Genomic DNA, 15,066 nt, shown 5'->3' with positions numbered 1-15,066 from the left:
ACATGAAAGGCAGGGAAAATAGGAAAGGCACAACTGTGACAAAAAGAGATATAACAGTTCTAATGAATTGTCTGGATGTGAGTCAACAGTAATGTTGCCCTGGAAAAATAAATATGATGCTCGTATGACAATGGCAATATAATATCCATGAAGCCAGATAAAAGCTTATGCTACCCTTGACATTGATCATACCTTTCTTAGAATATTTTGCTATTAATTTTCCAAAGGAAGTGAATTTGCGATGAAAAAACAGCAAATTGATTAAAAGATAATATAAAGTAAAAATTTTGTTGCGCCTTGTTTTCCTGAAAAGCATTATTTCAGAGAAGAAATTAGGACCTAAGAAGTCCCCTACAGGTTTACTTTGTTCCCTTTCTTTTGTAGAAATCCACTTTTACCTTTAGAAAAATCACATTGGAAAGTAGTAAAGCAGATAACAGGGTGATAGTGAGATACATTCCCATTTTAAAATGAAAAATGTACCTCAAAAATTGAATTTATTAAGTGTGATTTTTTCAAATTTATTTTTTACATATTCCTAGAATATGAGAAACATTATTAAGAGAAATATGAGAATAAGAATTCAGTGTTTTAAGAGACAGTTACTTCCTTTTCTCAAAATAACTAAGGGATACCACTTTATTTTTCTGGTATTTGTTATATTATGGATGTGAACTTTCAAATATGCAGAGGCCATCTGTTAGAAGATAGTGAAAAAATTTAATACATATAGACTTATTTTATCTGACTAGGATTTTGCCATTGAAATATTTCAGTACAGTACTGTTCCTCCTACAGTGTGTATCATTGCTGTTTTTCAAGGAAATCATGGACCTAAAAATAGCCTGTATAAACACTAAGAGGTCTGTACTTTCAGTTTGAGGTTTTAGAAATCTCTTGTTAGTTTGTACTTCTCAGAGTTTCCAAAGCCCACTGCATTTATTATTGAGATGAAATTAGTGTTTCTGTAAATATACTATAAAATATTACAGATAAATGAATCAATTTAGTGTTCTGTATCTGGGATATTTGTAAGTTAATATATGGCTAACATACCTCCTAGTATAATAACTGGCATTTTTATAGTGCTTCCTTTAAGGTTTGCAGAACATTTTACATGTTATCTTGATTGGTTTGTACTGCAGCCCTTAGAGGTAGATGCTATTATTATCCTTGTTTCATAGCTGAGGAAACTGAGGCTGATAGAAATGACTTTGCCCAGGATCATAGTAAGTATCTGAGACAGGGTTTGAATTCAGGTGTCCAACTCCAAGTTTAGGGCTATCTACTATGCTACTTAGCTCCCTCAAGAATCTACCAACCTATGAAATATGCATATTTGGGGAGAAGGAGAAATCCCAGGAAAAAAAAGTGTTTAAGTCCCAGCATTCTGAATTGAGGGCAGGAACTGTCTTTTGCCTTTTTGTATCCCCAGTGTTAAGCACAGCCTGGCAAATAGTAGGCACTTAATAAATGTTTCTTGATTAATTAATTTATTCTACAACCTCTTTTACCTTATTAACTTTAGAAGAAGCTGTGCATATTTATGTTTTAAAAGGATTAGTGAAGGTTTTATAACACTAGGAAAAGAGTAGACTGTGACTAGAAATCTCAGGTGAAATAGAATGGAATGCGTGAAAACTTGGAGCATTTTCTAAGTGCATTGCTCATAGATTTGATTAACTTAGTCACAGTTAAAGATGAGGAAGAAAATTACTTAAAGATTGTGCAGTAGGTACATTCCCTCAAGCTATACTCATTTCCACAGGTAGGGGTCACCAGTGGGTTAGCTGACTACTACTCAGTGGGAATTCTAAGAGAGATGGGTTTCTAGTACTGTTGCTCACAAGTACTCACTTTTTCCTTTCATATCAATCAGCCTGGCTTAATTAGCTTGTAGAAAAGTTATTTACTAATCAGGTATAATTTTTTTAAAAAAACACAGTTGGGATAGAACTAGGGATATACTCTCTTCCTACACACACAAGGTCCCTAATTTGAACTCCGATTTAAAGTACAATGATAGAGACAGGCACAAGTGTGTATATTACATGCAGCAAAGGGGCACCTTAATAATCCTGGTTAGAAATCCTTTTCTCCCTTCTTAAAGTCCTCATGATGTTCCAATTAAATGTAGCTCTCTGCTGAGCTCCAAAGGCCAGAACCCCTGTTAAATCCATGATCAGTACTTCTTTGTAATGAGGGTCCCTGTCACTGTTCTTAGGTAACAGTGCAATCTCTGATGGGACCTTTGGGTTTCCGAACTCACTAGGTCATCTTGGCATTCCATCTTGGAATACTGATTTGCTTACTATAAGGAAAAAATAAACAAAAGAAACAGCTTCCATGTGCTTATACACATGATGGCACGGTGGGAGACAGGGAAGATGCCCTATCCCTTCAGCTTCTTTATGGCATTGGTCCTGAGACTTAAGATTAGAGTACTGGATCTGGAGTCAGGAAGACCCAAGTTTCAATCTGGCCTCAGATGTTTATTGGTGTGACCCTGGGAAAGTCATTTAACTGCTGTCTGCCTGTTTCCTCATCTGTAAAATGGGGGTAATAACAGCACCTATCACCCAAGATTGTTATGAGTATAAAATGAGATGTTAGTAAAATACTTTGCCAAGTGTAAAGCAACATACATATATATGTATGTATGTGTATGTATGTATATATACACATGTACATACATGTATATACATATATATAAGCTTTTGCTGCTGCTGCTACTACTACTACTACTACCACCACCACTACTCTTGTTTTTATTACCTCATACCACATAAGAAGTGAAAGAATAAAAGGATAACATCTTCATTTCTCCGCATGCCTTCTTTTTGCTCTTGTATCTTTCTTTTCCTGAATGGATATCTTTTCTCTTACTTGTCCAGTATCTCCTCTAACATGCCCAAGGGGAGCAGGGGTAGGGGAATGAGGAGAGGAGAGGGAGGGAGTATGTGTGTGTGCATGTGTGTGAAGAGAGAGAGAGCACTACACAGAGAGACTGTCTTGCCATTGATCTTGTCATCACATATAAATGTACCACTTTCATGTTCATGAACTCTGAAAATCACTTATTTGATTACATTCTCTTATCATTCCACCTCCTCCTCTGCCTTGCAACTTCAAATTCTGTTCTTTTTTCTCTCCATGACCTCCAATCCCTTTACTCATTAGTTTTTCTCCTCAAGCCATCACCCATGCATTGGCTACACTTTCCTCCCTTCCCCATCTTGACCCTTTGGTGAACCAGTTTAACTCCATATTGTCCTCTTCTCTAAAGTCCCTTACTCCATTATCTTTTCACCAATCTTTCCCTACTAAAATTAGCCCCATAATCCGCTTGTTTCATTCATGCTCATGTACTTTTGAATGAAGCTGGAGAAAATTATGAAACTCTGCTGACTAGATCCAAAACAAATTTACGTCACATAATCTCACTGAAGCAAGGTAGTCCATTCGCACCTCTGTAATTGATTCACTGTCACTCACCACAGTAACTTTTCCAAAATTGTTCATCCTTCTGTAAATCTCCTATGATTCCCTCTAATTCCACACTTTTAACTGAAAACCTTCCTTCATATTTCACTAAAAATATTTAGACAGTTCACCAAGAGCTCCCTCTTCTCTTCTTGTCTCACATCACTCAGATGCCACTATCTCCCCCACCCCAGACTCATATGAGTGAGTAGTGGCCCTTCTCTATGCCAAGGCAAACTACTCTACATAGACAAGTCATCCCGTTCTATCCAGTCTTCTCCAACATTTGGCCCTCTTTATCTTCCCCATTCTCATAGGGGTCATGGAGGACAGCCAAAAAAAATCTTCACTTGACCCATCAATTCCCACTAGCTATCATCCTTTATTTCCCTCACCTTTTGTGCCTAAATTTCTTGAGATGGCTGCCTACAACAGATGCCACCATGATTTTTTCAATCTCTTCTTAACTATCTATAGTCTGGCTACAACATCCTCAGTCAATTGAAACTGCTTTTTCCAAAGTAATGATCCTTTAATTGACAAATATAATGGCCTTTTCTTCATCCTCATCCTTCTTGAAACCTTTGATTCTGTTGATCAGCCTCTCGTCCATGATGATGTCTTCTCTCTATATTTTTCTGACACTACTCCATTCAGGTTCTCCTCCTACCTGTCTGACTGCTCCATTACAGTCTCTTTTGCTGCTTTCAGGTCATGCCTGCTAATTCCAAGTGTCCTCCAGAACTCTGTCCTAGGCCCTTTTTTCTTCCCCATCTATACTATTTAGCTTATTAATCTGATCAAACTCCCTTGGATTCAACTATCATCTGTCTATCAGTCCACTGACATATATTAAGTGCTTACTGTGTTTGAGGTACTCTGCTAAGAATCTGGGATACTACCTCACACCTATCAGATTAGTTAATGTAACAGAAAAGAAAAATGATAAATTTTGGAGGGGATTTTGGAAAATTGGAACGCTAATATACTGTTGGTTGAGTTGTGAACTGATCCAACCATTCTAAACAGCAATTTGGAACTATTCCCAAAGGGTTATAAAAGTGTGCATACCTTTTGATCCAGCAATACCACTATTAGGTCTATATCCCAAAGAGACCTAAAAAAAGAAAGGAACTATTTATACAAAAATATTTATAGCACCTCTTTTTGTAGTGGCAAAAAAAAAAATTAGAAACTGAGGGGATATGCATCTGTTGGGCAATGGCTGAATAAGTTGTGGTATATGATTGTAATGGAATATATTGTGCTACAAGAAATATGAGCAGTCTGATTTCAGAAAAACATGGAATAAATACAAAGTAAAATGAGCTGAACCAGGAGAACAGTGTACAATGTAACAGCAATATTGTATAATGATCAACTATGAATGATTTAGCTATTCTCAACAATACAATGATCCAAGACAATTCCAAAGGACTCATGATGAAAAATGCTATTCACCTCCAAAGAAAGAACTGATAGAGTCTGAATTCAGATTGAAGCATGCTATTTTTCACTTTTTTATTTGGGGGGGGGGGGTCCCTTTAGGCTCTATATTCTTTCACAACATTACTAGGAAAGAAATATGTTTTGCATGATTGCACATGTATAACCTATATCAGATTGTTTACCTTCTGGGGAAGAAGGAGAGGCAAGGGAGGGACAGAAAATTTGGAACTCAAAATTCAAAAAAATTCTAAAAATTATCTTTACGTATAATTGGGAAAAAATAAAATATTTTTTAAAAGAAGTGGAGATACAAAAGACAGCCCTTGTCCACAAGGAGCTCACCATATAATCAAGGAGACCACAAGCAAATATGTACAAATAAATTATATACAGGACATATGGGGAATAATTAACAGAGGGAAGGCACTAGAATTAAGAGGGGTTGGAAAAAGCTTCCTGAAGAAGGTGGACTTTTAGCTGGAACTTAAAGGAAGCCAGGGAAACCAGTAAGTAAAGAGGAGGAAGGAGAGCATTTCGGTCATGGAGGACAGCCAAAGAAAATCCCCAGGAGGCCAATGTCACCAGATCTAAGAAAATATGGCAGGGAGTGAGATGGAAGAAGACTGGCAAGGAAAGAGGGGGCGAGGCATTGTATATGGCTTTAAATGCCAAACAGAGAATTGTGTATTTGATCTTGGAGGTGATAGGAAGTCTCTGAAGTTTATTGAGGAGGGGGAATGATATGGTAAGACCTACACATTAAGAAAATCACTCAATGGCTGAATGGAGGATGAAGTGGAATGGAGAGAGACGTGAAGCAAACAGACACAGGAGCAGGCTAGTGCAGTTAATCCAGGGATGAGAGGATGAGCGTCTGTCCTAGAGTGTGAGCAGTGTTAGAAGAGAGTAGGGAACATATTTGAGAGATGTTTTGGATATGTGGGATGAGAGATGGTGAGTACAGGGTGATGCCTAGGTTGTGAGCCTGAGGGACTGAGAGGATGGTGATGATGTCCTCTGTAATAAAAGGGAAGGTAGGAAGGGTGTTAGGTTTAGGGGAAAAGATGAGTTCTGTTTTGGACATTTGGCCTTCCAGTTTGAGATGTCTAAAAGGAAGTTGGAAATAAAAATTAGAGGTCAACAGAGAGATTAGGTCAGAATAGATACATTTGAGAATCATGTGTGTGTGTATATACATATATATATACACATATACATACACATACACACACACACACATATATATACATGGAACCTATATTTAGAGGGTGATCAGTATTCCTATGTGGATGATTATACTTCTTGTTCTTTTCAGTCATATCTGACTCTTTGTGACTTCATTTGGGGTTTTCTTGGCAGAGATACTGAAGTGGTTTGTCATTTCTTTCTCCAGCTCATTTTACAGATAAGGAACTGAGGCAAACAGGGTTAAGTAACTTGCCCAGGGTCACATAGCCAGTAAGTCTGATCTGAGACCAGATTTGAACTCAAGAAGATGAGTCTTCCTGACTCCTGTCTTGGCATTCTATCCACAGCACCACGTAGCAGGCCTGGGATCTACTTATCCAGCCCTAACTTTTCTCTTAACCTCTAGACTTGCTCTCCAACTGCCACCTCAAAGTGATTCCCCATAGAGATGTTAAACTCAATATGTCCAAAACCAAACTTATTATCTTTCCCCTCAAACTATCCCCTCACTCAAGCTCAAAACCTGTTCTATTGGGAGTAGCTTGCTGCCTCAGGTTTTTCTATTCATCTGTGTCAAATTGATCTTCCTAATGCATAGTCCTGACCATGTTACTTTCCTATTCAGTAGAGTCTAGGAGCTCCCTATCACTATGATCCTCTGACATGCCAAGCTTTTTATAACCTGGCCCCTCCCTATCTTTTCAGTCTTTTATACCTTATTTACTCTAATATGGTCTTTAATCCTGTGTGACCTCTTACTCTTCCTTAAGCAGGACACTACATCCACTAATTCCAAGTGTTGTTACTGCCTGTCCCCTGTTTCTGGAACTCTTCCTTCTCACCTGAGGCTCTTGGCCTCCCTTGCTTCCTTCAAGTCCCAGTTAAAAGTCTACCTTCTAGGAGAAGCTTTTCCCAGTCTCTGTTCATGTATATACCTTCCCTCTAGGATTATCTCCAAGTTATCAAGATATAATTTATTTGTACATAGTTTTTATGTTATCTCCCCCATTGGACTCTGTGAGTTCCTTGATAGCATGGAATATCTTTTGCCCTTTTTATAATCCGTAATGCTTAGCACATTGCCTGGCACATAGTAAGTATTTTAAAATGCTTATTACTGATTTGTTAATAGTGTACAGGAAGGGGAGTAATACATAATAAAACTGGAAAACTAGGTTGAGGCCATGACATTAAGGACCTCTAATGCCAAACACAGGAGTTTATTTTTGATCCTAGAGTAAATAAAGAGAAACTGGAGTTTATTGAGGAGGGGGATGATATGATTGGAACTATGCTTTAAGAAAATCACTCTGGCCACTATTTGAAGAATGAATTAGGAGACAGGAGAAACTTAAAACAGAAAGACCAATAAAGAGGCCATAGGAATAGTCTAGGTTAGAAGTCATAAAAAGGACCAACCTAGAGATTGTATGAGGAGAGAGAAGAGCAGTCTGTCCAAGTTGTTTTGGAGGTAGAAGTGACTGGGATTTGTCAACTTCTTGGGTATGTGGGATGAATGAAAGTAAGTAAAAATGACACTAAAGTTGCAAATCTTAGAGCTTAGAAAGATAGTGTTGCCTGAATAAAGATGAGGAAGTTTCAAAGGGGGAAGAGAGGAATGAAGAAAATAGAATAAAATAAGAACCTATATATACCTGCTAATCCCGTGTGGCATATTCCATCCCACCAAAAAAAAAAAAAAAAAGAGAGAGAGAGAGAGAGAGAGAGAGAGAGAGAGAGAGAAGAGATATGTCACTGCTCCAAAGGATCTCACCCCAGCCAGATAGTCTAGGGTGTAGTAAGGATGAAGGAATATGAATTTTCCCAGCGGTAACTGTACAAACTACTATTGTGGGTGCTTTAGTTTTGTTTAAGTTATAACTGCCCCCAAAGTAGGGAACTTGGGAGCTTGCAAAGCTTCTAAAGGTAAAAAGAGTTGGGAAGTATTGGGTGATAATGAATGGATAGGTGTGGTTGAGTCAGAGATATGCCTCAAAATGATCTATTGTGGTAGGTGTGGAATGCAACCAGAAGTGTGCTTGGTAAATGTTTAACAACCAGCTCTCCATAGTGGGGAAAATGTGTACTTGATAATTTTAAGTTTAATTGGCAATACTAACATTTTCTTAAGTCTGGAGAATCATAAAAAATATAACAATAAAAACAAATCAAGCCCTGATTAGTAGCATTTGCCAATTTCCAAAATGCAAATGTTCACATTAAAAATTTAACATCAGTTCTTGGGAGCCAGTTTGAGCTGGTTCCAGCTTTGAATGTAGTAACCCATATTCCCATCCTCCAGCTGGTTGATTAGTTACCATTTAGGGTCATACCTCTGCCTCCTTGAGGTCACACCACCATTATGAACGGGGCTAGCCCTCACCACTACTTTGGGGACTATTGGCCTAAAGGATGGCTAGTTTTTGAGATAGCAGTAGTATCCAAGATTAAAAAGCAGCTAAAGTTGTCTTGTACTTCAACTTATTAGATACCTCTTTGAGTGGCAAAAGACAAGTCTAATTGTAAAAATATAGGATTTCATTTTCATTTGAAATGAAATTTGTCAGGAAGACTTTCAGGGTATGAAATGACTATTAATATAGAATTACAGCCAATGGAAAATTATCATAAAAAGTTTTCTACTTGTCATTTGATGGCAATTGTCAAAACTTGGAAAATTAGATTTGCAGATACTTTGTAGGACTTAGCTGACTTACTTATAAATCTATGCAGACTGCTTGAAAAATCACTTTTCTATTTGGGTTATATGCAGTGTGGTGCTGTAGCAGAAAAGTCTCTGGCATTTTTTGCTTCTTAAGTGGTAGGGGAAAAAATCATTTAACTGATTATCCTGGTTAACATTTAAACATTCTCCTCCATTGAACTTTGTCTCCCAAATTTCTTTCCCAACACTCTCTGCTTCATCCCTACCCACAGTCTGCCCCATTTTCTTCTTTAGCCCTTCAAGCAGTTTCTGAAATCCCAACACCCATATAAATTTTTAGAGTATGTAGATTATCTCAAATTGTTACTTGTAGAGCCATAAGAAAGCAGAGAGTTAGGATTTCCTAGCATATTTATATTTTTGCTGTTTCAGTGACCACATCAATAAAAACTGATGTTACTACTTCAGGTTTGCATAAGGGACTTTTTACAAAATACTTTCTCACATATTTTAAAGCAAAGTGGTAATCAAAATTTAACTATTGCTTTCTAATGTTAAAATAAAGTTTTAGCTCGCATGTAAAGCCTTTTCTGATGATTCCAACCTATACCAATCTCCCCTTCTCTAACTCTTTCATGTGTTATCTATAGTCTCACCATACTATATATATAGTCTTACCTATGTACCATTTGAGGGGCAGCTAGGTGGTACAGTGGATAGAGCACTGGCCCTGGATTCAGGAGTACCTGAGTTCAAATCCAGTCTCAGGCACTTGACACTTACTAGCTGTGTAACCCTAGGCAAGTCACTTAACCCCAGTTGCCTCACCGAAAACAAAAAACAAACAAACAAACAAAACTACATACCATTTGATTTTCAAATTATCTATTACATATAATTTAGTACAAATTATATTACATATTACATATAATTTGTCAATTTATAATTCTCATACAAAAGGATATATATCACTAATTGATTAATATGTCTTAGTGTTATCTGCTGAAGTAGGTTACAAGTATCTTTATGGATATAAACCATGGCTTATGTTTCTTTCATACCTATACATATTGAGTACATAGGGCAAATTTGATAAGTAGGAATTACTGATTTTCGCAGACAGAGGCATAGGGATTACTCCACAGATAGGTAATTTAAAACTCATATTTCACTTTTTTTTTTCTTGAAAATGTTACTGTAAGAAACAAAATAACATCGAAAGGTGGTGCTTTTGGCCCCCTACTGGACAATGATGGCAAATACTACTTTGTATTTCTAAAGTCATACAGTCACATAGAACCTTCACCAAAAAAATTACCACTGTACCATACAGTGGTTATAGACATATGGTGATCTGAAATTTCATAGAGTACTTTGTAGAAATATTGAAAGTTCATGAAATACATGTAGATTTCAGAGTTCTACTTTCCTTTTTTCATTTCAGATTATTAATTTCAGTCTATACATGGATTGCCAAATGAATTTCTAGGGTTTCTAATTTCAAAGTATTCTATTTATTTAATATTCTAAAAGTATATTAATTAAGTTATGGAATTAAACAAGACTTGACTTAGTATAATATAAATGTATGTAATAACCATTCTGATAAAAGGCATAATTTTATAATGGCATACAGTTTACAGACGTTCCGCATTTAAATGTTTTTCTTTTTCTTTCAGCTTTCTAGACAAGATTGATGTAGTCAAACAAAATGAATATACACCATCTGATCAAGTGAGTGAAACTCTTCTTAAAATCAGGGTCCTATACAAAATACTTGAAAAAAAATTTGAAGTTGACTTAATTATGTTCATAAATTTTCTTCCTCTGCAGTGGAAAAAACAATGTTATAAAAAATATTTTGAAAAAAAAGAAAAAAAATAGTTGGGGGCAGCTAGTTGGCACAGTGGATAAAGCACCAGCCCTGGATTCAGGAGGACCTGAGTTCAAATTCTAGCCTCAGACACTTGACACTCACTAGCTGTGTGGCCCTGGACAAGTCACTTAACCCTCATTGCCCCTCCAAAAAGAAAAAAAATACTTTGGAAGGAAAGTGAAAATTATGTGGAAATATTGTGATCTGATGATAATAAAGACTGTTTTCAATTTTAGCTTTGTATCTACAGGCAAATACTTGAAGTAGTCAAATATTGAAAACTTGTTTAATTGATATTGATTTAATGAAATATAATAGGTATCAAATATCTTTTACTTGATCTTAAGTCATATAAGAAACACTGGGTAATAACATAGGCTTAGTAGAGGTTGTTTTTGGTCAATTCTGTCTTTGACGAACTGATATTATACAATATAGCTATTCTTTCGTTTTATTCAAGTAAATTATTTACTTGGAGGGGTAGTGATGAGAGACTTGATAGCCTATCTCACACACACACATATATATATAAACATCTAATTAATTCATTAGGTGAAAAATCCATCTGGTATAAAGCATTTGAAAAAAATTTTGCTGGTATTTTATTGGTTTTTAGGCATATGGAAATCTGTGTTACTCCATTCTGAAAGATTTTCCACTTGGTCCTAAAATTAATATTCTGAACCGAACCTAACCTTTTTAGCCTGCATCAAACCAGTGTTTATTAAAAATGCACTATTTAGGGCAGCTAGGTGGTGCAGTGGATAAGGCACTGGCCTTGGATTCAGGAGTACCTGAGTTCAAATCCAGCTTCAGACACTTGACACTTACTAGCTGTGTGACCCTGGGCAAGTCACTTAACCCCCATTGCCCCACCCCAAAAAATGCACTATAGGCTTCCAACAAATATTTGATTGACTTAGTAACTGTATAATCTTGACACATTAAACATTTGGAGAAATAGAAAACACTATATACAAGTTGGTCATCTCCCCATGAATATCTTGGTCCCAAGTAGCTCAGTACCATGTAATAAAATGTAGAGGTAGCAAGGTGGTCCAGTGGATAGAACACTAGCCCTGAAGTTTGGAAGACCTGAGTTCAAATTTGACCTTAGACACTTACTAGCTGTGTGACCCTGGGCAAGTCACTTAACCCCAGTTGCCTTAAAAAAAACATCTGGGCCATCTCCAATCATCCTGATATATAAAAATATATATTGCCACTGGACCCAGATGGCTCTGGAGGAGAGAGATTGATGACCTTGCACAGCCCTCCCTCATTTAAATCCAATTCACTTGCAAGTCATAACATCACCCCATGTTCTAGTCCTTTTTCTTCCAGAACAAAAGACAAACAACATTAAAATGTAACATGGTGTAATGGAAAGAGCACTATGTCCTGGTTCTAGTTTTGCCGTGGTCAAGTGACTTTAAGCGTCTCATTTTCTACATCTGCACAATGAGGGAGTTTGGCCAAGTGATGTCTGAGATCCATTCTATCCCTAACATTCTTTGAGTTTATAAATTGTGTGAGACCTTGAGCAAGACATCTCATCTATCAGTCGTCTTTCCTTCCTCTCTTCCTTTTTTCTGTCTTTTCTCACTTCTTTCTTCCTAACCAGAAAGCTTACTATAAGATCAAATGAGATAATGTATATGAAAACTTTAGATAAACTGTAAAGCACTATACAAATATTAGAAGTTTTATTAAAGATAACTACTTGTATTTTGATTTATTTCAGATAATTTGAAGCAATTTTTATCTCCTTAAGATAATTAGGTTTATATTATTTGTTAACTAAAATATTAGATGGTCTAAATAGGACTGGAACAAAAGTCTCTGGTGTCTTACTTCTCAAAAAAACTTTAAGGTTAATTTAAAGAAATCCAAATGTCAGTTATCCACACCAGTGACCAAAAGCAATAGCTTGACCAAGTCTAAGCAATATATAATCCAAAAATTATTTATGTTTAATTTTAAAGCATATTAAATAATCTTAGCAACATATATATGTATATATGCACATATATAAATTGATCTCTATATTTTTCCTGTTTTTCTTAGTCCTAACATTAAAATTAAAATTGTTTATTTGCTGTGAAGGTGCTCATGAGGAGTTATTCTTTCCCACATTGTTATAATGAAAACCCTAGGAAACTTCATTAGAAGTTGAAGATCACTTTTTTGATAGCCTCACATTACTGAGAATAATCTTGATCAATATTCCACCTTTTCTATAGATATAATTTTGATCTTTTCACTTCTTTCCTTGCAACTTCATTTTAGTAATTCATTTTCATGTAACCCATTGTGTACTATTATATGTGGAAAATTCTTCTTTGGAAAAAATTTTTTGAAAAGCAAATTATATCTTGCTTCAAAAAGCATTTAAAACTGTAATCTCCACACATTTATTTTAAATATTAACTAAAAGTTTGGAGACAGTGTGTTGTAGTGGATAGAGAACTGGCTCTGAAGTCAGGAAGGCCTAAATTCAAGTGCTGCTTGATATTTTTTCTGTGTGACACTAGGCAAGTCACTTAACTTCTCAGTGTCCCAGGCAACTCGTTAAGACTATAAATTAAAGAACATTTATCTGGGGGCCACTAGGATAAAGCACCAGCCCTGGATTCAGGAGGACCTGAATTCAAATCCAGCCTCAAACACTTGACACTTACTAGCTGTGTGACCCTGGGCAAATCACTTAATCCTCATTGCCCTGCAAAAAAGAAAAGAAAAGAAAGAAAGAACATTTGTCAATCTGCCTTGATTTGACAGAGTTTCCTTACCTGGAATCCCCTACATCAATAAAATCATTGTATCTGGTCCAAAAAAAAAAGTCAGCTTATCATTATGATTCATTAACTCATAAAGATACAACCTTTAGTAGTTATCTAAGTGTCCTATATGGCTAACCTGAAGGAGGTAGAAAATTCAAGCCATAAGAATGTTTTACCTAAAATGCTTATATGTACAGCTTTATTCCTTTTCTTTTTAATAAATCGCTATGATATAATTTTTTTATTTCTGTTAAAAAAGAGCAATTTAATGCTTTTGACCTTGAAGAGAAGACAAAAATAATGTTAATTTACTTGTGTGTTGGGCATAAAGGAAGGGAAATCTATATAAATCTTAAATTGAATATTATTATTTTTATCCTAAAATTAAACATTTTTAATGTCATAAAACTATGAAGTCATTGCCAGCCTTTCTAACGTCATTATTTGCCCAGAACTCAGCTAATCATTTAGATCAAACTACTATGGGATAGTTGAGGTAGCTTAATTGGATATATTTGTCAAACACTCTTCCCAAACTCCCTTACTCTTCTAGTAAGTAAGTATAGTAGAGCTCATTTTGCTATTTGTTCCATCAGTGTTGATCACTATAGCTCCTCTGCCATGATTTAATAAAATTTTAATGACTTCGTCTTGCTTTGTAATCATATATGAAGCAATCATGGTATTTATTTGTCTGACCTACGACTTTAATTTCTGTTTTTAGGATCTTCTCAGATGCAGAGTATTGACATCAGGAATTTTTGAAACCAAATTTCAAGTGGATAAAGTAAATTTTCAGTAAGTGAAGGTGTCAGTCTGTTTTCTCCCTTTATGCTTTCCAGCCTTTCCAGTATTTTACTGACAAGAACTGAAATATGAAGCTCTTAAAAGACTTCTGGTAAAAAAGAAAGTTATGGAAATTGCTTTTGTATTTTTGTGCAACAGCCTGCTTCACACAATTGTAGGAAAGTGTTTTGTAGACCTTGAAGAACTACATGAATGTGAGTTACCAATATTAGCAATAGCAAAAATTTTTCCTTTTGGCACATATATTGAAAAATGGCTGTTTATGTCACATAAAAATGTGTTTCTACCTTAGCTAAAATATGTGATTATTCATTGATCAGTACTACCAAACAGAAAAGAAAAAATATACTTATTAGGGATTGTGGTGACATTGCCAATATCATGGGGTTTGAGGTTCCTTTTTCTCAATTTTTTATGAAAAGGCCCAAACTATATAAAAATAGTAAACTTAGTAAGTCATACTTTCAGGTGTCCTACTTCAAAAGTAATCTTTAATATTGGCTTTATTCAATAAATATGTGTTAAATAATTGTACTCTTTTATAAAGTAATCACATCACACTGATCTTAGTTTCCTTGTGAGAACTATAATTTTGCTAAACTGTCAGTGGCATGAAAACTGCTTGAGAGCAGGGACCATTTTCATTTTTGCCTTTGCATTCCCAGCACCTAGTACCAATCCTGGCACATAGTAAGTGTATAGATTTCTTTAATAATTGCTTATTAATTGAATTGCTTTATCCTAGTTACCTCCTTTCACTTTTAATTCTGTCAAAAGATGTATTTATATATTACCTTTGCCTAGAATATGTCTAT

At 35.7% G+C, this 15,066-nt stretch overlaps 1 protein-coding gene across 1 annotated transcript in view; it reads left to right on the top strand.

Annotated features, from left to right (window-relative positions):
* GNAS (GNAS complex locus) overlaps nt 1-15,066 on the top strand; it is a 316,026-nt gene that overhangs the window by 289,356 nt on the left and 11,604 nt on the right. Inside the window, 2 exon segments of the mRNA XM_043990078.1 lie at nt 10,465-10,519; nt 14,169-14,242. Coding sequence (XP_043846013.1) covers nt 10,465-10,519; nt 14,169-14,242 — 129 coding nt within the window.

Source organism: Dromiciops gliroides, chromosome 2 (genome assembly GCF_019393635.1).
Source record: "Dromiciops gliroides isolate mDroGli1 chromosome 2, mDroGli1.pri, whole genome shotgun sequence".
NCBI lineage: Eukaryota > Metazoa > Chordata > Mammalia > Microbiotheria > Microbiotheriidae > Dromiciops > Dromiciops gliroides.
This window is presented reverse-complemented; position numbering and strand designations above follow the sequence as displayed.